The following is a 26,979-nucleotide window of genomic DNA, read 5'->3' as shown; positions in this document are numbered from 1 at the left end:
CACATTTCAGGCTTCAAACATAAAGATATAAAACTAATTTTTGTGAAGAATCAACAACAAGTGGGACGCAATCGAAAGGTGGAACTAAATGTATTGGATATTTCAAACTTTGTTAACCAATAAAAAACTGAAAAATTGGGCGTGCAAAATCATTTAGCCCCTTTACTTTCAGTGCAGCAAACTCTCTCCAGAAGTTCAGTGAGGATCTCTGAATGATCCAATGTTGACCTAAATGACTAATGATGATAAATAGATTCCACCTGTGTGTAATCAAGTCTCCGTATAAATGCACCTGCACTGTGATAGTCTCAGAGGTCCGTTTAAAGCGCAGAGAGCATCATGAAGAACAAGGAACACACCAGGCAGGTCCGAGATACTGTTGTGGAGAAGTTTAAAGCCGGATTTGGATACAAAAAGATTTTCCAAGCTTTAAACATCCCAAGGAGCACTGTGCAAGCGATAATATTGAAATGGAAGGAGTATCAGACCACTGCAAATCTACGAAGACCTGGCCGTCCCTCTAAACTTTCAGCTCATACAAGGAGAAGACTGATCAGAGATGCAGCCAAGAGGCCCATGATCACTCTGGATGAACTGCCGAGATCTACAGCTGAGGTGGGAGACTCTGTCCATAGGACAACAATCAGTCGTATACTGCACAAATCTGGCCTTTATGGAAGAGTGGCAAGAAGAAAGAAATTTCTTAAAGCTATCCATAAAAAGTGTCGTTTAAAGTTTGCCACAAGCCACCTGGGAGACACACCAAACATGTGGAAGAAGGTGCTCTGGTCAAATGAAACCAAAATCAAACTTTTTGGCAACAATACAAAACGTTATGTTTGGCGTAAAAGCAACACAGCTCATCACCCTGAACACACCATCCCCACTGTCAAACATGGTGGTGGCAGCATCATGGTTTGGCCCTGCTTTTCTTCAGCAGGGACAGGGAAGATGGTTAAAATTGATGGGAAGATGGATGGAGCCAAATACAGGACCATTCTGGAAGAAAACCTGATGGAGTCTGCAAAAGACCTGAGACTGGGACAGAGATTTGTCTTCCATCAAAACAATGATCCAAAACATAAAGCAAAATCTACAATAGAATGGTTCACAAATAAACATATTCAGGTGTTAGAATGGCCAAGTCAAAGTCCAGACCTGAATCCAATCGAGAATCTGTGGAAAGAACTGAAAACTGCTGTTCACAAACGCTCTCCATCCAACCTCACTGAGCTTGAGCTGTTTTGCAAGGAGGAATGGGCAAAAATTTCAGTCTCTCGATGTGCAAAACTGATAGAGACATACCCCAAGCGACTTACAGCTGTAATCTCAGCAAAAGGTGGCGCTACAAAGTATTAACTTAATTTTGCACGCCCAATTTTTCAGTTTTTAATTTGTTAAAAAAGTTTCAAATATCCAATACACTTAGTTCCACCTTACGATTGTGTCCCACTTGTTGTTGATTCTTCACAAAAAATTACAGCTTTATATCTTTATGTTTGAAGCCTGAAATGTGGCAAAAGGTCGAAAAGTTCAAGGGGGGCGAATACTTCCGCAATGCACTGTATCTAGATGCAGTTGGCTTATACGCTGATAACGTGATCTTGTATTTGGCATACCAGGGACCCTCTCTATAGCTACCATTGAACATTATTGACTACTTTGGAGAGTTCCCTGATTTGTCCATGAACTGGTCCAAATCTCAGATGTTACCATTTATTTATTATAGGTGTTTGTTCTAGCACCATCAATTTACCAATCTACCCAAAATTTACGCAGCACTTTACATATATTGTACATTTTATTCAGTCCCTGCCCTCAAGGAGTTTACCATCTAAAGTCCCTATCATGGATACATACACATACGGGGGCCAATTTATACAGAGGCCCATTAACCTACTTTAAATATTTTTCCACCTACTTGGGAATAGAGATCTGCAAGACGAAACATTTTTTTTTATTTGTTTATTTTGGATTCATTTGTTAAGGTAATCATTTTCATTTCGTCATATTCGTTATGTTACAATGATTCATTTTAGGAATTTGTTTTGTATATTCAGATTCGATTGGTATATTTGGATTTGTTTTGTATATTCATTGTTTCGAATCGATTCATATTTCAGAAGCTGTTCGGGAAGATTGGCTATATTTGTATAAATTCATTATTACAGGAAATGGATTATAACAAAACAACAAAATGTATTGGTTTCACTCGGATCCGAAATAATGTAACGACATAATGAATGATCTGAATTGATTCGGATCTATTTTTTTTTTTATGTTGCATTAATATGTTTCATTATTATAAAAAATGCACCACATATGAAATGGAAACATATTGCAATAAATAAAGTAAGGTATAAATGTGAAAAAAGATGATGATTCCTACTTGTTGTGTTTGGGTTGGATTGAGGTGGATCCATCAGAATCTCCAAATTATAACATAATGAATGGAACTAAATTAATTTTGGATTCATTTGTTATTATATAGGATTATTATATAGCGCCGACAGTTTAGGCAACGCTTTACAACTTGAGGGTAGACAGTGCAAATACAACACACTTTAATACAGTAGGAATCAGACGGCCCTGCTCGTTAGAGCTTACAATCTAAGATTTGGAGATTCTGATGGGTGCACCTCCATCCAACCCAAACACAACAAGTAGGAATCATGATCTTTTTCCACTTTTTACCTTACTGTATTTATTGCACCATTTCATATGTAGTGCATTTTTTATAATAATTAAACATTTTAATGCAGCATAAAAAAAAAAAAATAGATCTGAATCAATTCAGATCATTCATTATGTCGTTACGTTATTTCGGATCCGAGTGAAACCAGTAAATTTCGTTGTTTTGTTATAATCCATCTCAGATTAGTTGAAATTCATTACTATTGTGATGCGAAGATTGGGATACCTCCAAATCTCTGAAACACAAAAATTTTGTCCGAATTTCGATTCGTAGCAAAACAATTCACACGTCTACTCAAGAAAATGACTTCCTTCCATTTACAAGAACTAGTACTAAGAAATACCTGAGGCTTTGGGTATCTAAAGATACTGGATCTCAGATTACCTGGCACTAAAATTTAAACCATTGATAGCCACCATGAAAGCCAAAATACAGGTATGGTTGAGAGTCATGGGAGTCATGGGTTGTCCTAATTTAATTAAGAGGTTTCTGTTACTCAAAATCCTGTGGCGCAGTGTGGCATTCTCCCCTCAAATATTTTCAGAAAAAGACTGGAAAAAACTTTTGTTATTTCATTAAAATGTTAATAATTATATGCAATTTATTAATTTGGGTTTAGGTTCACTTTAGAACTTTGGGCTCTGGGTCACCAATCGGCAAGTTCTTCTATAACCCAAGAGTGTTAATATGCAAAACCAAAGAGCTGAACTGTTAAAGCTTTCTTCTTTTGAGTCTTACTTATTTCTAGAGAATCCGCTGATGTCAGCCTTGAATTGTGCCTCTAATCCTTTCATGTCCTTAAATTGTAAGTTCCTCTTGACCTTTCGGTGACTGGCCTATGTATAGAAAACAGAAGTTTAATGCCATTACTGTAAATGCTGGCCAATGCATGATTTCACTGCATGGCCTTCCAAAAACTCAATTTCATTCTGGTTATTCCTGTTCTGATATCACGCAGGTATTCTGGACAGTTCATTAAATCGTCTGGATGTGGATAAGGATTTTGCGTTGATGTTTACCGTTGTTGATGAAAATCTCAGTTGGTACCTGGAGGAGAACATTCAGAAATATTGTTCAGAAGCTGACACGATAGATGTGGAGGATGAAGACTTTGAGGAGAGCAACAAGATGCATGGTGAGCAATGACTAATGCAGATTGAAAAATACATCAAATCCCTACAAGAAAAAAACGAATAGGACTTTCACGATACCATACAAAAAAGGTTATATTAAAGCATACATTTTATTTTGCAAACATTAACCACTTGCCGACCGCCGCACGACTATCTACGTCGGCGGTCAGCCCCTCACAGGCAAACTGACGTAGGTCTACGTCGCTTGCTTGTGAGGGTCTAGGGAGCGAGCGAGCGCGCGCTCCCGGAGGCGTGCTCCCGCTCCCGCGTGGTCACGGACCCCCCCGCGCGTGTGACCGGTGGACCCGATGTCCGCTGGTCACTCTGCGATCGGCGGGGGAGAGGGAGAAAGTCAGGCGGCTTGTGTAAACAAGCTGCCTGTCATTCTCCCCTGTGTATGATTGATGATCATACGGTTCTACTATGTAGAACCGTTGATCACCGTTCATACAGCTGAAGCCACAGCCAATCACAGTAGAAAGCACGCCCATAGGGACACACATAGCCCCTCCATTTCAAAAAAAGTTAACCCCTTCACTGCCAGTGTATTTTTACAGTAACAGTGCATATGTATAGCACTGATTACTGTAGAAATGTCACTGGTAACCCCAAAAGTGTCAAAAATGTCAGTCAAGGGTCCGATCTGTCCGCCGCAATGTCGCAGTACCGCAAAAAAAAAAAAAAAAAAAATTGCAGATCGCCGCCATTACGCGTTAAAAAAAAACAACAAAAATGACAAAAATCTTTCTCTTTGTTAGTAAACGTGATAACTTTTGCGCAAACCAATCAAAATACGCTTTTTGCGATTTTTTTTTACCAAACATAGGTAGCATAAAACAACCAGCTTACACCTTTTCACCCCCCCACCATAAATTACAGTCCGTAGCGCTGGTCACTTCTCTCTATCATAAAACAAATTGGCCGAAAATGTTAAAAAATTTTGATTTTTACATTTTTTTGGGGGGAATTTCATATAAAAAAATGTGAAAAATATTGCTATTTTTGCAAAATTTACGCTCTTTTTTTGTTTATAGCGCATGATCAAAAAAAAAAATCGCACAGGTGATCAAATACCACCAAAAGAAAGCTCTGTTTGTGGGAAAAAAAGGACGCCAAATTCGTTTAGGTACAACGTCGCACGACCGTGCAATTGTCCGTTAAAGTCATGCAGTGCCGAATCGCAAAATACCGCCTGGTCGTTTAGCAGCCAAATCCTCCGGGGCTTAAGTGGTTAAAAAAGGTTTAACCCCTTCATGCCAAAGCCTTTTTCTGACATTTGTTGCTTACAAGTTCAAATCAGTATTTTTTGCTAGAAAATTACTTAGAACCCCCAAACATTATATATATTTTTTAGCAGAGACCCTAGAGAATAAAATTATGTCACACGGTATTTGCACAGCGGCCTTTCAAATGCAATTTCATGAATTAAAATAAACCAAAACAGTAAAGTTAGCCCAATTGTTTGGTATAATGTGAAAGATGATGTTATGCCAAGTAAATTGATATAGATTACATTAGAAGGGTGGAACCATTTGTAAAACCTTGAAGCACCAACATCCCAAACTAATAGAAGAGTTTAGAGTATGGGCTCTAGGGACTTTGTAGGTGCATAAGATAAACCAAGTAGGTTATATTGAAACCCAAAGAAATTCAAATAAACAAAAAAAAAATGAAAAAGAAAATACAAATTTTTAAAAATCGATATAAATGTATTTATTTGTTACAAATATGTTTTGGCTGCAGGCACCATCCCGGTACAACCACTTCTCCTAGCCGACGTACGGGTAAATATTGGCTATAAAGCATAGGCAACCACCTCTACATATCTAATTATAACCATAGTGGCCCAATGGGTGCACTTGTGCAGTTTTTTGCAAGAATTACCTTATTACCTACATGTTGGGGTTTGTATTTTAATCCCTTTTTAATGTTTGTAAAATAAAATGAATATTTTAATATAACCTTTTTTGGTGTGGTACCCTGAAAGTCCTACTAGTTTTTTCTTTAAGGGATTTGATGTATTTTTCAGTGTCTTATAATTAAGGATGTGGTACCAGTAAAATCTTTGGAACAAGTAGAGACTACCTAGCGTAGCCTCCTTCCCAATTTTTCTTGTATACCATATGGACTAATGTACAGTAGATTGGATGTGGATTACATACAGAATGCTTCAAAGGGCCACATTATGCAAAAGTGAATAACTTTTACAACTATGTATGTTAAAATAACCACAATGTTACAGATAAATGATATACAGATAAATAAAATATCTGCGAATGGTTGATTTTGGCAGGGCAGTCAACTACTTTATTGTTGCCATAATGGTCATAATAAGCCCCAACCACCAGAAATCTCAGCCATTCTTGGCACTGTGCAGATCTAAAAAAAATACTATAATACAGATCCTGCAGACTCATGTTTATTTTGGGATCATCTCAATAGGGAACACCTGAGAGGTCATAGGGTGATATGAGATGTTTTTCTTTTAAAAGGGGCTGAATTTTAAATCTGGCCATACACTGAGCAAATTCAAGCTGGCGATGGCCCTGTTTGCATTCTCCCACTCAACATATTTCAATCTGAAAATTAGAGGAGCCAGGGAAAAAACTCTCGGCCAAATATCTTCTGCTCCCTGTCATATGCAAGCACTGTTCAGGCATTCTGACAGCTGTCAGAATACAATAGCCTGCAGAAGGATTAATCCATCTACATCGGGCTGAACGGGAGAGATCTTACAGTGTATTGCCAGTTTTATCTTTCCTCTTGGTGGGCATGGTATGAGCTTCCATTTAAACCTTCGGTCTGGTATGGATTTTGAGGGGAACCCCCACACCAAAAAAAAAAGAAAAAAAGTGCAGTGGGGTTCCCCCCAAAATCCATAAAAGACCCTTATCTGAGCATGCAGCCACACGCCCTCAACATAAGGGGGTGGGGGGACTCTGCAACCCCCCACCCCAAAGCACCTTGTCCCCAGGTTGATGGGGACAAGGGCCTCTTCCTGACAACCCTGGGCAGTGATTGTGGGGGTCTGCGGTCTCCAATCTTCTCCCTCAGGTCCTCTCCCTCAGCTCTTCTTCCTCCGATCTTCTGCCTCCGGTCTTCTTTCTCCGGTCTTATGTGCCTTCAGACTTCTCCGCCGCCAACCTGGTCCTCTTCTGACGCGGTCTCCTGTGATTATGACGTAACCAGATGGCCACGCCCCATGGCTATATAAGAAGCCGCAAAGAGAAGAGCTGGCATAATCATGGGAGACAGCGTTGGAGGAAGACTGCGTTGGTGACGGAAAAGACCGGAGGCACAGAAGACCGGAGGAAGAACACCGGAGGGAGAAGATCAGAGGAAGATTTTTAATAAAGGACTAATCAAAACATCTACATGTCTGGGGATGTTTTATTTTCTGTAGAAATGTCATTTTTGCTGTAGCATGTTTTATGCATGCTGTAAATGCGCCAATTTGCAGGCAAATTAGAGGACCCCCCCAGGCACTATATTCAAAGTAATGTTTCATTTTTATTTTTGCAATTTAGGCATAATTAAATTCACTGCTCCTGATGCATGTCCCCCAGGGCAGTACCCAGACCCCCATACCCCTTTTATGGTCAATTACCTGCATATAAGCTTTCAAAATGGGCACTTTTGATTTTTCCTGTTCAGCTCTCAGACTTTAATGGGGTTCTCTGTTCAGGTTAGAACATTTCCCCTGTTCAGGAGTTCTGCTGCAAACCGAACAGGGGGGTGTTCAACCCATCCCTACCTGAAATGTTTCTCAACTAACAACTGTGCTGAAGTGTAGGAACCATGTGGTGCCTTCAGATACCTGTGTCAGTCTTTAGTTCAATCACCGTGTCCCTGTAGAGGCCCTTGGGCCCCAAGCCCAGGCTGTCCACAGGGCTTCTACCTCTATGCAAGGTAAGATCAAGCCTCCCCTCCCATTATTGTTTTCATACAAATGGCCATACTTACATGTTCACCAATGGGAATCTGTATGTGACTACTTTGAACAGTTGTCTTGTTCCAAAGCCGCCAGAAATAAAGCCCAACTCCAGCCATAACTTTTTTTTTTTTATAAAGCTTTGGATAGAATAAGAAATAATCAGAATTTTAATTTTTATGCTGTCTATACCCCTATTGAACACCTTTGCGCTCTCATCCTGTTTTGACACTAGTGAAAGAGACAGAAAAAGGGGGGGGGGGGACTCCACAATGGAGATGAGACAGCAATAAAACCTCAAGAGAAGTCCTCACTCTTTATACTATTCAAAACGAAAAAAAAAAAAAAAGTCTTGGCTTGAGTAAGGCATTAAATTGAGTAGATGACCTTTTTAAGAGCACCTGAGCACAGCTTATATTACATTGCATTTAGCTATTTTGCAAAGAACATATTTCTTGGGTGCTTTGCACTGCTGTCGCTGTTTTTGGGCTTCATGAACAAGTTGGGGAGGATGGGGATCCAACTGTGCACAGCCCAGCCTGAAACAAGGCCTCTTAAACATCTGTCTACATAAGCTCTGCAGTAGCTGAATGCCTTGTATTTAAAAAAAATGATGGACACTGATTGATCTCATTAATGTATTTTATTTTCAGCAATTAATGGATATTTGTATGGGAACCTCCCGGCTATGGACATGTGTGTGGGTAAATCGGTGTCCTGGCATTTGTTTAGCATCGGTAATGAAGTAGATATCCACTCAGCCTACTTTCATGGGCACACGGTCACCAACCAAGGCCACAGAACTGACGTCATTAATCTGTTCCCTGCCACATTCACCACAGTGGAGATGACACCATCTAATGCTGGATCATGGATGTTAACCTGCCAAGTGAATGACCACTTTGAAGGTAAATAAGGAGGGCAGGTCTAAACGTTGCTGGTGTTATAAGTGATATAGGCAGCAGGTAGGGGTAGAGATACCACATGTAAAGACTGCATGGGTACGTAAAATGACAGTGGAGGACCAGGCAGGGCTCCAATTTTTAATTGCTGATCATCTGGGCCCTTTTATATACAGTAGAGGTGTCAGAACTTAATGTGGATATTTACAATGGATATAAAAAGTCTACACACCCCTGTTTCTGTGATGTAAAAAAATGAGACAAAGATAAATCATTTTAGAACTATTTCCACCTTTAATGTGACCTATAAACTGCACAACTCAATTAAAAAACAACTGAAATCTTTTAGGGGGGAACTAAAAGTAATAAACTAAATTAATGTGGTTGTATAAGTGTACTCTTATAACTGGGGATGTAGCTTTGCTCAGAATTAGGCAATCACATTCAAACTCATGTTAAATATGAGTCTGTACACACTTGCCATCATTTAAAGTGCCTCTGATTAAACCCAAATAAAGTTCAGCTGTTCTAGTAGGTCTTTCCTGACAATTTCTTAGTCGTATCCTACAGCAAAAGCCATTGTCCGCAGAGAGCTTCCAAAGCATCAGAGGGATCTCATTGTTAAAAGGTATCAGTCAGGGGAATGGTACAAAAGAATTTCCAAGGCATTAGATATACCACGGAGCACAGTGAAGCCAGTCATCAAGTGGAGAAAATATGGCACATTAGTGACATTACCAAGAACTGTCCATCCCTACAAAATTGATGAAAAGATGAGAAGAAAACTGGTCAGGGAGGCTGCCAAGAGGCCTACAGCAACATTAAAGAAGCTGCAGGAATATCTGGCAAGTACTGGCTGTGTAGTGGTTTGTGACAACAATCTCCCGTATTCGTCATATGTCTGGGCTATGGGGTAGAGTGGCAAGACATGTTGCAAAAACACATCTGAAGTTTCCCAAAAACATTTGGGAAAATGTTTTATGGTCTGATAAAACCAAGGTTGAATTTTTTGCCCATAATTCCAAAAGATATGTTTGGTGCAAAAATAACACTGCACCTCACCAAAAGAGCACCGTACCCACAGTGAAGCATAGTGGTGGCAGCATCATGCTTTGGGGCTGCTTTTCTTCAGCTGAAACAGGGACCTTAGTCAAAGAAGAGGGAAAGGTCCAAATATCAGTCAATATTGGCACAAAACCTTCAGGCTTCTGCTAGAACTTCATTTTTTAGCATAACAACGACCCAAAGCATACATCTAAATCAACAAAGGAATGGCTTCACCAGAAGAAGATTAATGTTTTGGAATGGCCCAGCCAGAGCCCAGACCTGAATCCGATTGAAAATCTGTGGGGTGATCTGAAGAGGGCTGTGCACAGGAGATGTCCTCGCAATCTGAAAGATTTGGAGTGTTTTTGCAAAGAAGAGTCGGCAAATATTGGCAAGTCAATATGTGCCATGCTGATAGACTTCTACCCAAAAAGACTGAGTGCTGTAATACAATCAAAAGATGATTTACCAAAGTATTAGTTTAAGGGTGTGCATGCTTATGCAACCATATTATTTTCGTTTTTTTATTTTTACTTACCTCCACCTAAAAGATTTCAGTTTGTTGTTCAATTGAGTCGTACCGTTTATAGGTCACATTAAAGGTGGAAAAAGTTCTGAAATGATTTGTCTTTGTCTCATTTTTTTACATCACAGAAACCTGACATTCAACAGGGCTGTGTAGGCTTTTTATATCCACTGTAAGGGCTGTGGAACGGGGCTATCTCTGTGAGTAGGGGTAACATCACAAGAAGAGATGACAATAATGCTAGAAGTGAAAAACCAAAGTAAATGGGATAAAGTGTATCAAACCCCCAAAGAAATGTAATGTATTGCAGCTTTCCAGCTCTTAGATGTGATGGCAGCATTAGTGCTCTTTATGGCTTTTTCCCTTTATCTTCACCTGACGATCTTGTAAATAAGACACTTCCTGCCCCTTTGTGGCTACACTTATTTCTGCATTGTATCTATAGAAGAGCCATGATTGTCACACAAGCTGGATTTTGAACATGCAAAAATAACTAGTAAAAAGTTTACCCAGTCACTGCCAATAATAGTAAGATACCTTACATCTAGATTTTATGTACACTGTTCAAAGAAATTAAAGGAACACTTTGAAAACACATCAGATCTCAATGGGGAAACGTATCATGCTGGATATCTATACTGATATGGACTGGGTAATGTGTTAGGAACGAAAGGATGCCACATTGTTTGATGGAAACGAAAATGATCACCCTACAGAGGGCTGAAATCCGACACCCCAAAAATCAAAGTGAAAAAATGATGCAGCAGGCTCGTCCATTTTGCTGAAATTTTATTGCAGAACTCAAAATAGTACTCAGTAGTTTGTATGCCCCCCCCCCCCCCCCCGTGCTTGTATGCATGCCAGACAATGTCGGGGAATGCTCCTAATGAGATGACAGATGGTGTCCCGTGGTATTTCCCCCCAGATCTGGATCAGGGCATCACTGAGCTCCTGAACAGACTGAGGTGCAACTTGGTGGCATTGGATGGACCAAAACATAATGTCCCAGAGGTATCTTTTGGATTTAGGTCAGGCGAGTGTAGGGGTCATTCAATGGTATCAATTGCTTCATCCTCCAGGAACTGGCTGCATACTTTCGCCACATGGGGCCGGGAATGGTTATGCAGCTGGAGGAACCCAGGACTCACTGCACTAGCATAGGGTCTGACAATCTTTCCAACGATTTCATCCCAAAACCTATTGGCAGTCAGGGTCCCATTGTCTAGCCTGTAGAGGTCTGTGCGCCCCTCCATGGATTTGCCTCCCCAGACTATCACTGACCCACCACCAAACCGGTTATGCTGAACAATGTTACAGGCAGCTTAATGTTCTCTATGACTTCTCCAGACCATTTCACGTCTGTCACATGTGCTCAGGGTAAACCTACTCTCATCTGTGAAAAGCTCTGGAGCAACTGTACTTTCAGAGTGTACTGTTTATTTGCCTTTCGTAATGAACCCCAAAATGTACCACAACATGACCTTTCCTTGTAAGCATTATATACTTAATAATAAAGGTAATGGATAAGATAGAATGCGTGGTAAGGCCCACTACAACTTGAAGCCAATTCACTATCATAAATGGCAACCTGTATGCTTATTAGGTACTCCAAGAGGTAGTTCTATAAGCCTATGTTCACAATAACGCTGCAATAGAATTATAAAATGTTCTTTCTCCTATTGAGGCCAGCTGTAATCCAATAAAAGGCAATGAGATATACTTGTATAGTGCTCCGATAGACACCATATGGAAATTTATTATGACATCCTGCATCTGTGTGTGCATATCCGATACAAATCTTCTGAAACTGTAAATGGAAGAGGATGTATAAAAAAACTCATAGACCACCAATAATAAGCCCCACACTGCCTGAAATATTTGTCTGAGCAAATGTATTAGAACTCAAACACCTTCCAAAGACAAAGAGCATCTCATATATCTTTGATGACAGTGCAATCTGGACTTTTGATTATTCCGTGTATGTTAAAGGTGATGAAATCTGTCCATAGATCAATTGTTCTGACACCATTGATAACAGATGGTAGCTAACCATTGCAGCAGGGCATCCTAGAGAGAGCTAGAAAAAGTCCTGTTCAGGGTATTATACATCTCCCAGGCTTCTCTCATACACATTCAGGGATCTCTGATCCACGATCCAGTTCGGATCTTGGTCTTCTCCCCCAGGCCAATTTATACTCACTTGAGACAGACAGCCAGTGCTCTCCTCCTGGGAAATCAGACAAGCCAACAGATTGGTGCTGTACAGGAGAAAACGCAGGGGCTGTTTAAACAGCTAGCCACTGGTGCAATAACGGATAGGAAAACCCTGACTGAAGTTGTGGAGATGCTGGCGCAGTGATCACCTGCTAAAATTGAAGGTGTTTGATACAAGCCTTTAGCCATACATGTGGGTCGCTTCCTCCCTAAGATGACTGCAGATGAGGGCTCAGAGGCCTTCCTGTTGACGTTTGAAAGGACCGCTGAGGGGGAAGGTTGGCCTAAAACCCAGTGGGTCAGACTGGTTGCCCTCCTACTGGAGAATCGCAGAAGGCCTATTATGAGAAGGTCAAGTAGGAAATCCTGGAGCGTCTTGGTGTCACCTTGGCCGTTCAGGCATAGCAGGTCAACAACTGGTCCTTCGGAGATGAGAGGCCCCCAAGATCACAGATGTTTGACCTAACCCACCTGGTGTGGAAATGGTTACAGGGAGTCCCTGTCTGGGCCACAAATAGTGGAGTGTGTGGTCATGGACCGATTCCTGAGGTCACCACCAATTCCCCTGCAGAAGTGGGTGAGTCAAGGGGACCCCAAGTTGGCAGACAACCTGGTGGAGCTCGTTGAGAGGTATTTTGCTACAGAGTGCCTGGTCACCACCCCTACAGCTGCATGGACTTTCCACCCAAAGCCACGGTCTCCCCAGGCAACCGGTAAGACTGTTTCAGGGGAAGGGGGTGGTATTCATAACAAGGAGACAAAGGGGAAAGGGTTTTTGGTGCCAGGACAGAAATTTGGCACCCCCAACAAAGGGAAGCCACTGCCTGTCAGCAAACCAAACTGGGGCAACATCAGGTGTTTCTGTTGCCAGGAACTGGGACATTTTGAAGCAAACTGTCCATTGACAGATGAACCCACGCAGTGTGACATATCTCTTAGAAGGCAGTCTGTGTTTGCTGCTATTTCATTCGTTGCAGCGCCTGAGTGTAGGAAAGTACATGTGCAAAATGACTGTTAATAATAAGCCTACTATGGCCTTGCTCGACTCTGGCTCGACTCTAGTAGAAAACCACTGGAATAATATTACGCAGGTTTTACTGGCCCAAAAGATAGAGAATTATTGTCAATCCTGTCCTGTGTATTAAATGTCAGCCCCATTGCCCCTCTTCTGAAATCTTTTAGTGCCCTTGCCCATTACTGAAGTGCCCTTAAGAGGATTGCCATGAAACTTGTATAGAGCACAAATAAACACCACACTGTTTGTCACTACCTTCTTGGATTTGGTATCTGTACCTGCAAGACTGCTTATCCCAGGGAGCTTTGTACCTGCTACCTGTTCCCCAGCTTACACCATGCATACTTGCTAAAGTCCACAAATGTATTAAAAATCAATAATAGTTATCTCACATGTACACCAGGTATGGGATGAAAGAAAATTGCTTACAATGTAATTCTTGTAGCAGTTGAATAATGCATAAATTATTACAGAACAGACAATTCAGCAGTGCAGAATACAGTTCATCATGGAAATGAGAAGGAACATGATGTAGAAAAAAGAACCTTGCATGACAATGTCATATGAATAATCAATGTTCTGAAATTATAGCAATGTATGGTTCGTATGCATCACCTGAATTCAATGGGACAAATGTATGCCAAAAAATTAAATAGGTGCCATGTCACAATCAGTCCACAAGTAGCAATACAATACTGTGATACTTAGCATATTAGGACATGGGGTTATAGTTCAGGACGCTGTAGTCCATATGGAATAGTTCAGCTAGCCCAAAGCAGGCCAGTGTGAGGAGATATTGATAATGGTATCCATGTGTCTCAAATCTCGATACAGGTATCTCTCTCCTCACACCACCTTGAATCATACCCAGATGAATCGGTGGTCCAGACTGCACTGTCACCAGAGATTTAGGAGATGCTCTTTGTCTTTGGATGATGTTTGAGTTCCAGGACTTTTGACTGGATGAGTCATGTGTAGCTTATTATTGGTGGTCTGTGAGCTCTTTATAAGTCAATTCCCATTTATAGTTTCATAAAATGTGTATCAGATATTCATACAACTGTGGGATTTCCTAAATTTCATAAGAAATTTCCATGTGTTGTCTAAAAGATCGCTACATACATATATATCATTGTTACCTGTACTGGATTACAGCTCGCTTCAATGTTTAATTTCTCTCTTTGTGACTTTAGAAATGGTGGATTTATTGTGAAAGTAGGCTGGGAGAGTTGCCTCTTGGGGTACCCCTTTACAGCATACAGGTCGTCATTGATTACAGTTAATTTGCTATACGTTATAGTTAAAATCTAAGCTGTGTGCAAAACAATGGAAGACAGTGCTCAAAAAATAGTGAAAAATACTTCGCCATAAAATTATCAATATATGTGATAAATAAATTATTACTTAATTCACTATACACCAATTGTGCTTATAATTAGCATAAAATATTATTACGTATGATAAATAAAAAAAATTAATAATTACTTATTACTTTGAACACCAATTGTGCTTATATATAGCATAAATTATTAAGTATGACAAGTGACTGTGCACAACGTGAGTTGAACAATAAGTCCTTTGGAAGCACGATTCACTTTATAAGACTTGTTTTTTGATCATTGTTGTTTGCACAAAGGATTTATTATTCAATTCACGTTGTGCACAGTCACTTATCATACTTAATAATTTATGCTATATATAAGCACAATTGGTGTTCAATGTAATAAGTAATTATTCATTTTATTTATTTATCATACGTAATAATAGTTTTGCTATTTATAAGCACAATTGGCGTATAGTGAATTAAGTAATTTTAATTAAAGTAAGTTTATTTATCACATATATTCATAATTTTATGGGGAAGTATTTTTCACTATTTTTTGAGCGCTGTCTTCAATTGTTTTGCACATATCTCCAACTATTTGTTGTTTTGACTAGCAGCTCATAAACACTATCACATATTTCTATATGTATACATTTTTACCCCCACCAATTTAAATATATACAGTATATCTATTGATCCAAGGCATATCCTGGGCGCAACTACCTGAGTGACTATCACTCATTTTTCTTTATAAAATCTAAGCTGGCCATACAAGTTAAAATTTTTCTTTGAACATTCGTAAAAAAAAAAATTATTAATCAGAACATTCCTCCATACCATCAGTGAATCAACTAATTTCATTCAAAAGTTCTTAAAACGTCATCCAGTCCTGCTAACTGAATTGAAAACAAAACATAATAAATAGGTTTAATATGTACAATATGTACAATTTTTCCTGAACAAAAAACACATTCACAGTTAGAATTTTGTTCCTTCAAGAAAAATTTTCCATCTAGCCCCTCCAAATTTTCTTGTCACTACAGTCAAAAGCAAAAACGTACAAACCATTAAAAAATCAAATAAATGTTTCAAAAACAAACAAACATTTTCAAATTTTCACATTTCTAATTATTTAAGCATAACGTGTGACATTCAAAAATGTTATGTCTTATAGCATATTTGTAATAAATACATGCACTTCTAATGTATCTTACTATCAATGGTGGTGACTGGTGCACTGGGCAAACCTGTTCCTTTTACATAATTATACATGACGGAACTGATCCTCACCCAAATTTAATGCAGGTGTTTATTGATGTAATACTCCACTGGGGTGGTTCATATTTCTTTTTCAGGCTAGACTTCGAACATGTCTGCCTTTATGAATCTCCATTACATGGTGCATTGATGGGGCTCGTAGTTTTACACAAGAAAGCTAAACGTTTGTGCTTTCTTTTCAGCTCACAGAAAGTTTCAAGGACACTGTTTTTTTGGCAAGGTCAACAGTTATTTGCTGTACTTGCTGAAAATATTCTTAGCCTGAAAGAAGAAAACAAATGCAGCCATCATTTTTGTGAAAGGAAAGAAGCAAACATGCTGTTCTTGTATAAATATACAGGTGCATCTCAAAAAATTAGAATAGCCTCAAAAAGGTAATTTATTTCAGTAATTAAATAAAAAAAGTGAAGCTCATATATTTTATATAGATTAATTACTCACAGAGTGATATATTTCAAGCATGTTTTTCTTTTAATTTTCATGATTATGGCTTACAGCTAGTGGAAATCCAAAATTCAGGATCTCAGAAAATTAGAATATTGTAAAAAAGTTAAATATTGTAGACTCATGGTGTCACAATCTAATCAGCTAAATAACTCAAAACACCTGTAAAGGTTTATTGAGCCTTTAATCGGTCTATCAGTCTGGTTCAGTAGGTTACACAATTATGGGTAAGACTGCTGACTTGGCAGTTGTCCAGAAGACAGTCATTGACACCCTCCACAAGGGTAAGTCACAAAAGTTAATTGCTAAAGAAGCTGGCTGTTCAGAGTGCTGTATCCAAGCATATTCATGGTAAGTTGAGTGGAAGGAAAAAGTGTGGTAGAAAAAGGTGCACAAGCAACAAGGATAACCAGAGCCTTGAGAGGATTGTGAAGCAAAGGCCATTCAAGAATTTTGGGAAGATTTACGAGGAGTGGACTACCACTGGTGTCAGTGCTCCAAGAGCCACCACACACAGACGTCTTACCTGGGCTAAGGACAAAAAAGACTGGACTATTGCTCAGTGGTCCAAAGTCCTCTTTCGGATGAAAGTAAATTTTGCATTTCATTTGGAAATCGGGGTCCCAGAGTCAGGAAAAAGAGTGCAGAGGCACAGAATCCAAGTTGCATGAGGTCCAGTGTGAAGTTTCCACAGTTAGTGATAATTTGGGGAGCCATGTCATCTGCTGGTGTTGGAATTTGAGAAAAAGAGGGCTTTAAATGAGACATTGACAGGGTAGGGTCATATGCCTCCATCCCTATTACAAGATAATTAAAATGGGGGAATTGGGACTTTATGTGAAACATGCGGCTACATTCTTGTTAAATTGATAGATATATACAGTGCCTTGCAAAAGTATTCGGCCCCCTTGAACTTTGCGACCTTTTGCCACATTTCAGGCTTCAAACATAAAGATATAAAACTGTAATTTTTTGTGAAGAATCAACAACAAGTGGGACACAATCATGAAGTGGAACGAAATTTATTGGATATTTCAAACTTTTTTAACAAATAAAAAACTGAAAAATTGGGCGTGCAAAATTATTCAGCCCCCTTAAGTTAATACTTTGTAGCGCCACCTTTTGCTGCGATTACAGCTGTAAGTCACTTGGGGTATGTCTCTATCAGTTTTGCACATCGAGAGACTGAAATTTTTGCCCATTCCTCCTTGCAAAACAGCTCAAGCTCAGTGAGGTTGGATGGAGAGCATTTGTGTCAGCAGTTTTCAGTTCTTTCCACAGATTCTCGATTGGATTCAGGTCTGGACTTTGACTTGGCCATTCTAACACCTGGATATGTTTATTTGTGAACCATTCCATTGTAGATTTTGATTTATGTTTTGGATCATTGTCTTGTTGGAAGACAAATCTCCGTCTCCGTCCCAGTCTCAGGTCTTTTGCAGACTCCATCAGGTTTTCTTCCAGAATGGTCCTGTATTTGGTTCCATCCATCTTCCCATCAATTTTAACCATCTTCCCTGTCCCTGCTGAAGAAAAGCAGGCCCAAACCATGATGCTGCCACCACCATGTTTGGCAGTGGGGATGGTATGTTCAGGGTGATGAGCTGTGTTGCTTTTACGCCAAACATAACGTTTTGCATTGTTGCCAAAAAGTTTGATTTTGGTTTCATCTGACCAGAGCACCTTCTTCCACATGTTTGTGTGTCTCCCAGGTGGCTTGTGGCAAACTTTAAACTACACTTTTTATGGATATCTTTAAGAAATGGCTTTCTTCTTACCACTCTTCCATAAAGGCCAGATTTGTGCAGTATACGACTGATTGTTGTCCTATGGACAGAGTCTCCCACCTCAGCTGTAGATCTCTGCAGTTCATCCAGAGTGATCATGGGCCTCTTGGCTGCATCTCTGATCAGTCTTCTCCTTGTATGAGCTGAAAGTTTAGAGGGACGGCCAGGTCTTCGTAGATTTGCAGTGGTCTGATACTCCTTCCATTTCAATATTATCGCTTGCACAGTGCTCCTTAGGATGTTTAAAGCTTGGGAAATCTTTTTATATCCAAATCCGGCTTTAAGCTTCTCCACAACAGTATCTCGGACCTGCCTGGTGTGTTCCTTGTTCTTCATGATGCTCTCTGCACTTTAAACGGACCTCTGAGGCTATCACAGTGCAGGTGCACTTATACGGAGACTTGATTACACACAGGTGGATTCTATTTATCATCATTAGTCATTTAGGTCAACATTGGATCATTCAGAGATCCTCACTGAACTTCTGGAGAGAGTTTGCTGCACTGAAAGTAAAGGGGCTGAATAATTTTGCACGCCCAATTTTTCAGTTTTTTATTTGTTAACAAAGTTTGAAATATCCAATAAATTTTGTTCCACTTCATGATTGTGTCCCACTTGTTGTTGATTCTTCACAAAAAATTACAGTTTTATATCTTTATGTTTGAAGCCTGAAATGTGGCAAAAGGTTGCAAAGTTCAAGGGAACCGAATACTTTCGCAAGGCACTGTAAAATCACCTTTATTAATTCATATATGTATACATGTTCAATCATGACATAGTACAAGAAGATAGTGTCACATTTATTAATTCACCTATGTACACATGTTCCATCAGGACATACTACAGTAATATAAAGTAATGTTCATTGGTAGCACATTATTATTATGATTCATAAATATCAACATGTTTCATTATAGCATGTTAAAATTGTACATAATGATGGTGACTTAACTGTGACTTAACTGCCTCGCTAGTCGCATCGAACTATCACCGTAGAGATGGATCATAATTGCAAAGAATTCATATGAGTGTTCTGATGATTGGCACATCATTGTGTTGACATAGCTTCCAAAAGAGCTCTGCGCATTTTGTAGATTTATCCACTCATCTGGAGCAGATGTGAGGTGCATATAACGTATCTGCAATGAGATACATATTTGTCAATGTAGTCTAATAGCTGGCCAAAGTGGGGTCCACTGTGTTTTGTCAAGTCCAAAGTCAGTGCAGCCCTCTACCAGGAAATTCTAGAGCACTTCATGCCTCCCTCTGATGACCGGCTTTATGGAGATGCTGATTTCATTTTCCAGCAGGACTTGGCACCTGCCCATACTGCCAAATGTACCATTACCTGGTTTAATGATCATGGTATCATTGTGCTTGATTGGCCAACAAACTCAACCTGACCTAAACCCCATAGAGAATCTGTAGGGTATTGTCAAGAGGAAGATGAGAGACACCAGACCCAACAATGCAGACAAGCTGAAGGCCACTATCAAAGCAACCTGGTCTTCCATAACACCTCAGCAGTGTCACAGGCTGATCGCCTCCATGCCACGCTGCATTGATGCAGTAATTTGTGCAAAAAGAGCCCTGACCATGTATTGAGTGCCTACTATACTGTACATGGACATACTTTTCAGTAAGCCAACATTTCTATATTACAAATCCTTTTTTAATTGGTCTTATGTAATATTCTAATTTTCTGAGATACTGAATTTTGGGGTTTTACTAGCTGTAAGCCATAATCATCAAAATTAAAAGACAGAAATGCTTGAAATATATCACTCTGTGTGTAATGAATCCATAGAGTATATTAGGTTTACTTTTTGAATTGAATTCACGAAATAAAATAACTTTTTAATGATATTCAGATATTTTGAAATGCAAATGTATATAACCTTTCTTTAGTATTGGACAGAGAAGAGAGGGATTAGACCCCCTGTCATTTTTTATTGCTGTCTGTGCCCCCGTTAAGGAGATGCGCCCTCTCTATTTGTCCTGTTTACCATTATCATTGAAAGCAAAACAGAATCCTATATTTTGAATTGTCCCCAGAAAAATAATAGTGGGAAAATTTTCCGATGTGGATACTAGTTCCGCTAAACTGGGGGTCCTTAAGGAATTCCCTTACTTTTCGGGAATCCCTCTCACTTCCTGTTTGGCTATGGGACAGGAAGTAAAGGGAAATCTTTGCAATGGGATGCAGTTCTAACCAGTGGCGGCCAGTCGATAGGGGGCGCAGGGTTGCTGCCCCCCAATCAATCTTCAAAGAAAAAAAACAAATAACCATTCAAAAGCCCACTAGGGGTGCCGGACCTATTGCTGGCTATGGGAGGGTGGGGGGTGGGGTTTGGCATCCCACGTGCTGCCAGCAGAGGTGCCGATTGTCGGCCTTTGTGGGTGTCATCGGGGCGCAGAGCAATGCGCCCCGACACTCCCCACTGTAGTCCTGTCCTGGCTGTGATTGGTCCAGACTCCAGCCTGGACCAATCATTCAGGACATCCTGGCTGATGTTTTTGGGGGCAGTGCCGGTGCGTGCATCAGTCACTCACCGTCACCGTCCAACTGTGCCATGCCTGTACCATCACCTGTGCCATGCCTATACCATCTCCTGTACCATGACCTGTGACATGCCTGTACCATGACCTGTGACATGCCTGTACCATGATCTATGCTATGCATATACCATCACCTGTGCCATGCCTATACCATCATCTGTGCCATGCCTGTACCATCACCTGTGCCATGACCTGTGCCATGCCCTTACCATGACCTGAGCCATGCCTATACCATCTCCTGTACCATGACCTGTGACATGCCTGTACCATGACCCGTGACATGCCTGTACCATGACCTGTGACATGCCTGTACCATGACCTATGCCATGCCTATACCATCACCTGTGCCATGCCTATACCATCATCTGTGCCATGCCTGTACCATCGCTTGTGCCATGCCCTTACCATGACCTGTGCCATGCCTATACCATCTCCTGTACCATGACCTGTGACATGCCTATACCATGACCTGTGACATGCCTGTACCATGACCTATGCCATGCCTATACCATCTCCTGTACCATGACCTGTGACATGCCTGTACCATGACCTGTGCCATGCCTATACCATCTCCTGTACCATGACCTGTGACATGCCTGTACCATGACCTGTGACATCCCTGTACCATGACCTGTGCCATGCCTATACCATGACCTGTGCCATGCCTATACCATCACCTGTGCCATGCCCTTACCATCACCTGTGCCATGCCTATACCATCTCCTGTACCATGACCTGTGACATGCCTGTACCATGACCTCAAAGTCACACAACTTTTTACCGCGTTTTTTGCCGCAAAGCAATACCTATTACATTTTTCTTTTTGCGCCCCCCCCCCCCCAAAAAAAAAAATTTGAGCACCAGCCACCACTGGTTCTAACCCTCCCTTGCTCTATCCAAAATTTAAAAAAAACGTTGTCTATAGTTGTACTTTAACCACTTCTGGACCGAAAGGTTTTACCCCTTAATGACCAGGCCATTTTTTGCGATACGGCACTGCGTTATTTTAACTGACAATTGCGCGGTCGTGCAACTATGTACCTAAAAAAAAATGTATGTCCTTTGTTTCCACACAAATAGAGCTTTCTTTTGGTGGTATTTGATCACCTTCGCGATTTTTATTTTTTGTGCTATAAACAAATAAAGAGCCACAATTCTGAAAAAATATATATTTTTTACTTTCTGGTCTAAAACATTCTCAATTAAAAAAGTTTAAAAATCAATTTTTTTCATCATCTTAGACCAATTTGTATTTTGCCACATATTTTTAGTAAAAAAAAATCCCAATAGGTGTATATTGATTGGATTACGCAAAAGTTATCGCGTCTACAAACTATCAGAAAGATCTTATGTCATTTTTATTTATTTTTACTAGTAATGGCGGAGATCAGCGATTTTTAGTGGGACTGCGACATTGGTGCGGACAGTTTGACATTTTTGAAACTTTTAGGGGGACCAGTGATATTACTACAGTAATCAGTGCTAAAAATACGCACTGTTGCTGTACTAATGACACTTGGAGGAAAGGAGTTAACACCAGGGTCGATCAAAGGGTTAAATGTGTTCCTATGGGGGGCTTTCTAACTGTGTGGAGGATGGGCTTGCTGGATGAACACAGAGACCTGTGTTCCTAAATAAGAGAAACACAGGATCCCTGTGTTAATTACTGACAGAACAGCGGTCTGCCGTGTTACACAGTTACATAGTTTGTGAGGTTGAAAAAAAGACATCGGTCCATCCATTTCAACCCATGATGTGTGTGTGTGTGATTTTATGTTAAACGTACATTGTATACCCCTGTATGTTGTGGTCTTTAAGGTGCCCATCTAATAGTTTTTTGAAGCTATCAATGCTCCCTGCTGATATTACTGCTTGTGGAAGAGAATTCAACATCCTTACTGCTCTGACAGTAAAGAACCCCTTACGTATTTTTAGGTTAAACCGTTTTTCCTCTAGTTTTAGTGAGTGGCCCCGTGTCTTATTGTATTCCCTTTCTCTGAAAAGTTTGTTCCTTATGCTAGGGTCCTCACCAGTACAGTATTTGTACATTGATTCCATATCCCCCCTCAAGCGTCTCTTCTCCAGAGAGAATAGAATAAGTTCAGTGCTTGTAGTCTTTCCTCATAGCTGATGTCCTTCATTCCCCTAATTATTTTTGTTGCCCTTCTCTGGACTCTCTCCAGTTCCAGCACATCTTTCCTGAGGACCGGTGCCCAGAACTGGACAGAATACTCCAGATGTGGCCGGACCAGAGTCTTGTAGAGTGGAAGAATAATCTCTTTATTTCTGGAGTGAATCCCTTTTTTTATACATGCCAGTATTTTGTTGGCTTTACTTGCAGCGGCTTGGCATTGCATGCCGCTGCCAAGCCTGTTGTCCACTAGGACCCCAGGTCCTTTTCCATCTTAGATTCACCCAGAGGTTCCCCCTAGTGAGTAGCTTGCTTTTGTGTTTCTGATGCCCAAGTGCATTACTTCACATTTTTCAACATTAAACCTCATCTGCCATGTAGTTGCCCACCCCATTATTTTGTTCAGGTCCGCTTGTAAGGTTTCCACATCCTGCATAGAAGATATTGGCATGCTTAGTTTAGTATCATCCGCAAATACCGAGATTGTGCTAGATATCCCCTCCTCTAGGTCGTTTATGAATAAATTAAACAGGATTTGTCCCAGGACAGAACCTTGGGGGACCCCACTTTCCACACCCGCCCAATCCGAGTACTCCCCATTAATCACCACCCTCTGTACTCTACCCTGGAGCCAGTTCTCTATCCTGGTACTGGTATGGTCCATACCTACGTACCTTAGTTTGTACAGTAAGCGTTTGTGGGGAACTGTGTCAAATGCCTTTGCAAAGTTCAGATACACCACATCCACAGGCTTTCCTTTATCTAGGTGGCAGCTCACTTCATCATAGAAGGTTAATAGATTAGTCTGACAAGAATGGTTTTCATGAATCCATGCTGATTACTACTAATAATACCATTTTCATTTCTAAAGTCTTGTATGTGGTCCCTTAACATCCGCTCCAAAATCTTGCAGACTACTGATGTTAGGCTGACCGGCCTATAGTTACCCGGGATATATCTTAGCCCTTTTTTAAATATTGGTACCACATTGTTTTTTTTTTTTTCAATCAGCTGGCACCATACCCGTCTGTAAACTATCCTTAAAGATCATGAATAATGGTCTGGCTATCACCTGGCTGAGCTCTTTAAGAACCCTCGGGTGCAAGCCATCCGGTCCCGGTGATTTATTTATGTTAAGTTTCTCTAGCCGATGTGTTTACATCGGCAGACCGCCGTTCTGTCTCCACGGAGAGCATTTTTCCGTGCCCAGGGGACATCGCGGCTGCCAGACTCGCTGATTGGCTCCCCCTGTGGCCAATCAGCAGGGGCGCACCCCCACTAGCTGTCCTGCGAATGGACGTACAGAGCCGACCTGCCGCAGTATAAGTACGGCGGCTGGTCGGCAAGTGGTTAAGGACCGCTTGCCCACAATGTATTACGTACGGGTGCCCCGTGCAGGCAAAGTGACCTACTGGCACATCACTGCCTGCTTCCGGGTACAGGGCAGGCACACACGCCCCTGCCCACCTACTCCTGATTGTACACAGCGGGAGCCTGTCATCAAGTGCTGGCCAATGACTCACCGCCAGGACCTGCTGATCGGCTGTGTTTAATCACAGCCCAGAGCCCTGTGCTACCAAACATAATGTAGGGATAAGAAACAAAGAGATCTGTTAGTAAAAGCAGAACACGTTATACACATTACACATTGTTAGGCACACATTTAACCCCTTGATCGCCCTAGATGTTAACCCCTTTCCAGCCAGTGTCATTATTACAGTGACAGTGTATAATATTATCAGTGATCACTGTATTAATGTCACTTGTGATGTCAGTGGCAGTTAGTCAATTAGTGTCAGATTGACCGCCTAACTATCGCAGTCCCATTAAGTCACTGATCACCGCCATTAGTAGCATAAAAAAAAAAAAAAATTCCAATATAAATGCCATAGTTTCTAGACGCTATAACTTTCATGCAAGCCAATCATTATACACTTATTGGTATTTATTTTCCAAAGACATGTAGCGGAATACATTTTGGCCAAAATTTATGAAGAAATTTGATATTTATTTTTGGATATTTTTTTTATAGAAGAAAGTAAAAAATATTGTTTTTATTGTTTATAATGCACTTTTTTTTATAAATTTAGTTTTGGTACAGTGTTGCATAACCGCACATTTACTACTTAAAGTAGCGCAGTGCCAAATAGCAAAAAATGGCCTGGTCATGAAGAGGGTAAAACCTTGTGGAGCTCAAGTGATTAATGATAAAAAATCTTATCAGAGTGTTTAAAAAAAAAATGGTTTCTTTGGAAACTTTGTAAAACAGCCATAAGCAGTAGATCACATGATATTTTCCTAGACATTAGTCACAGAGTGAAACTTAAAGTGTCATTTTTTTAAATTATAAACAGAAAGAGGAACTTCTTACTCAACATACTATTGCAATTTCAAAATAACAACATGTGGCCCACTGTTTCATGAACTGTAGTGGAGTTCCATAAATAAAATTAGTTCTTTGGGTGCCTTAGAAGAGAAGTGCCTGAATGTTAAAAGACTGATATATACAGTATACTCACTCAGATGTTCCCTGCCAGCTCTACACCGAGAACTGAGTGATCAAAGTCTGCTGATCACTCAATTCTCAGGTCCGATCTAAACACAGAGCAGTGACTGTCAGTCACTTCCCTGTGCTTTGCCCCTCCAGCGCTCACTGGAGCGCCAGACTGTGGAAGGAGCGGGAGCAGCTGAGCCAGCTACTGCTTGGGCATCTGGGTATATCCCAAAATTATTGTCGGGGTCCATGCAGAACCTGGGCCAGCTCTGTGACCTCAGCTGACAGCATGTTTTAGGCCACTGTTGCCTGAATATGTAGTAGTCTGAATTTGTGCAGTGACCCACAGGAGAAGTATGGCAAAAAGAGCTTGGGCCATACTTCTATAATTCTTGTAAGTGTGAGAGCAGCAGAACCAACGTACTGCCCTGTTTCAGAGACCTACAGTCTTTTTAGGGCGCGTTCATATCAGTTGCATTGAACTGCATGGATCAACATTAATGTTTAGTGGTGTGAATGGGGTAGATATGCACCTGCAACTACCTAAGTACAATGCATCTGTCAGATAATATTTTAATTAATTAATTCATTAATTAATTAAATTATAATAATATTTGTTAATGCTACTACTATGCTTAATAATAAAAATAATAATAATAATAATAATAATAATGAAATGCATAATAATATTATATTTATTATTATTAATAATAAAAATAATATAATAATATTATATTATATTGTATAATTCAATTTATAATAATATTAATATTTAATTCATTAATTAATTTAACCCCTTTACCACCGGAGGATTTTCCTGCTTTACGTCAAGGCCACTTTTTGCAACTTGGCACTGCGCGACTTTAACTGACAATTGCGCAGTTATGCAACACCGTACCCAAACGAAATGTACATCCTTTTTTTCCCACAAACAGAGCTTCCTTTCGGTGGTATTTGACCACCTCTGCGCTTTTCATTTTTTGCGATATTAGTAAAAAAAGAGCGAAAATTTTACTAAAAAATTGACATTTTCTACTTTGACAGTTAAAAAATATCCAATATATTCAATTTTTGTCATATATTTAGGCCAAAATGTATTTTTTACATTCTGATATGTAGCATTCCCAAAAAAAAATGTAAAAATCAAAATGTTTTAACATTTTAGGCCAATTTGTTTTCTGCTACATATTTTTGGTAAAAAAAATTACAATAAGCATATTTTATATTGGTTTGCGCAAAATTTATCGTGTTTACTAACTATGCTAAAGATTTGTCATTTTTATTGTTGATTTCTTTATACTAGTAATGGCGGCGATCTGCGATTTTTTTGCGGGACTGCGACATTGCGGCGGACAGATTGGACCCTTAAATGACATTTTTTTTTATTTTTTAGATAATATTTTTTATTAGAGTAAACAGCATACAAGAGAACAAAAAAGCGTAAGCCATAATGTACACATAATAAACATGTCACTGAAAGAACATTTGCAAATAAAGTG

At 40.1% G+C, this 26,979-nt stretch overlaps 1 protein-coding gene across 1 annotated transcript in view; it reads left to right on the top strand.

The window, feature by feature from the left end:
* HEPHL1 (hephaestin like 1) overlaps positions 1-26,979 on the top strand; it is a gene marked incomplete at its 5' end in the record, with an annotated part of 187,132 nt that overhangs the window by 58,857 nt on the left and 101,296 nt on the right. Inside the window, 2 exons of the mRNA XM_082246441.1 lie at positions 3,654-3,830; positions 8,413-8,667. Of these exons, the coding sequence (XP_082102567.1) occupies positions 3,654-3,830; positions 8,413-8,667 (432 nt within the window). The remainder of the gene's footprint in view (positions 1-3,653; positions 3,831-8,412; positions 8,668-26,979) is intronic.

The sequence above is a fragment of the Pelophylax lessonae genome (genome assembly GCF_965119305.1).
Source record: "Pelophylax lessonae genome assembly, chromosome: 2".
Classification (NCBI taxonomy): domain Eukaryota; kingdom Metazoa; phylum Chordata; class Amphibia; order Anura; family Ranidae; genus Pelophylax; species Pelophylax lessonae.
The sequence above is the reverse complement of the archived record's forward strand: the minus strand, read 5'-3'. Positions and strand labels throughout refer to the sequence as shown.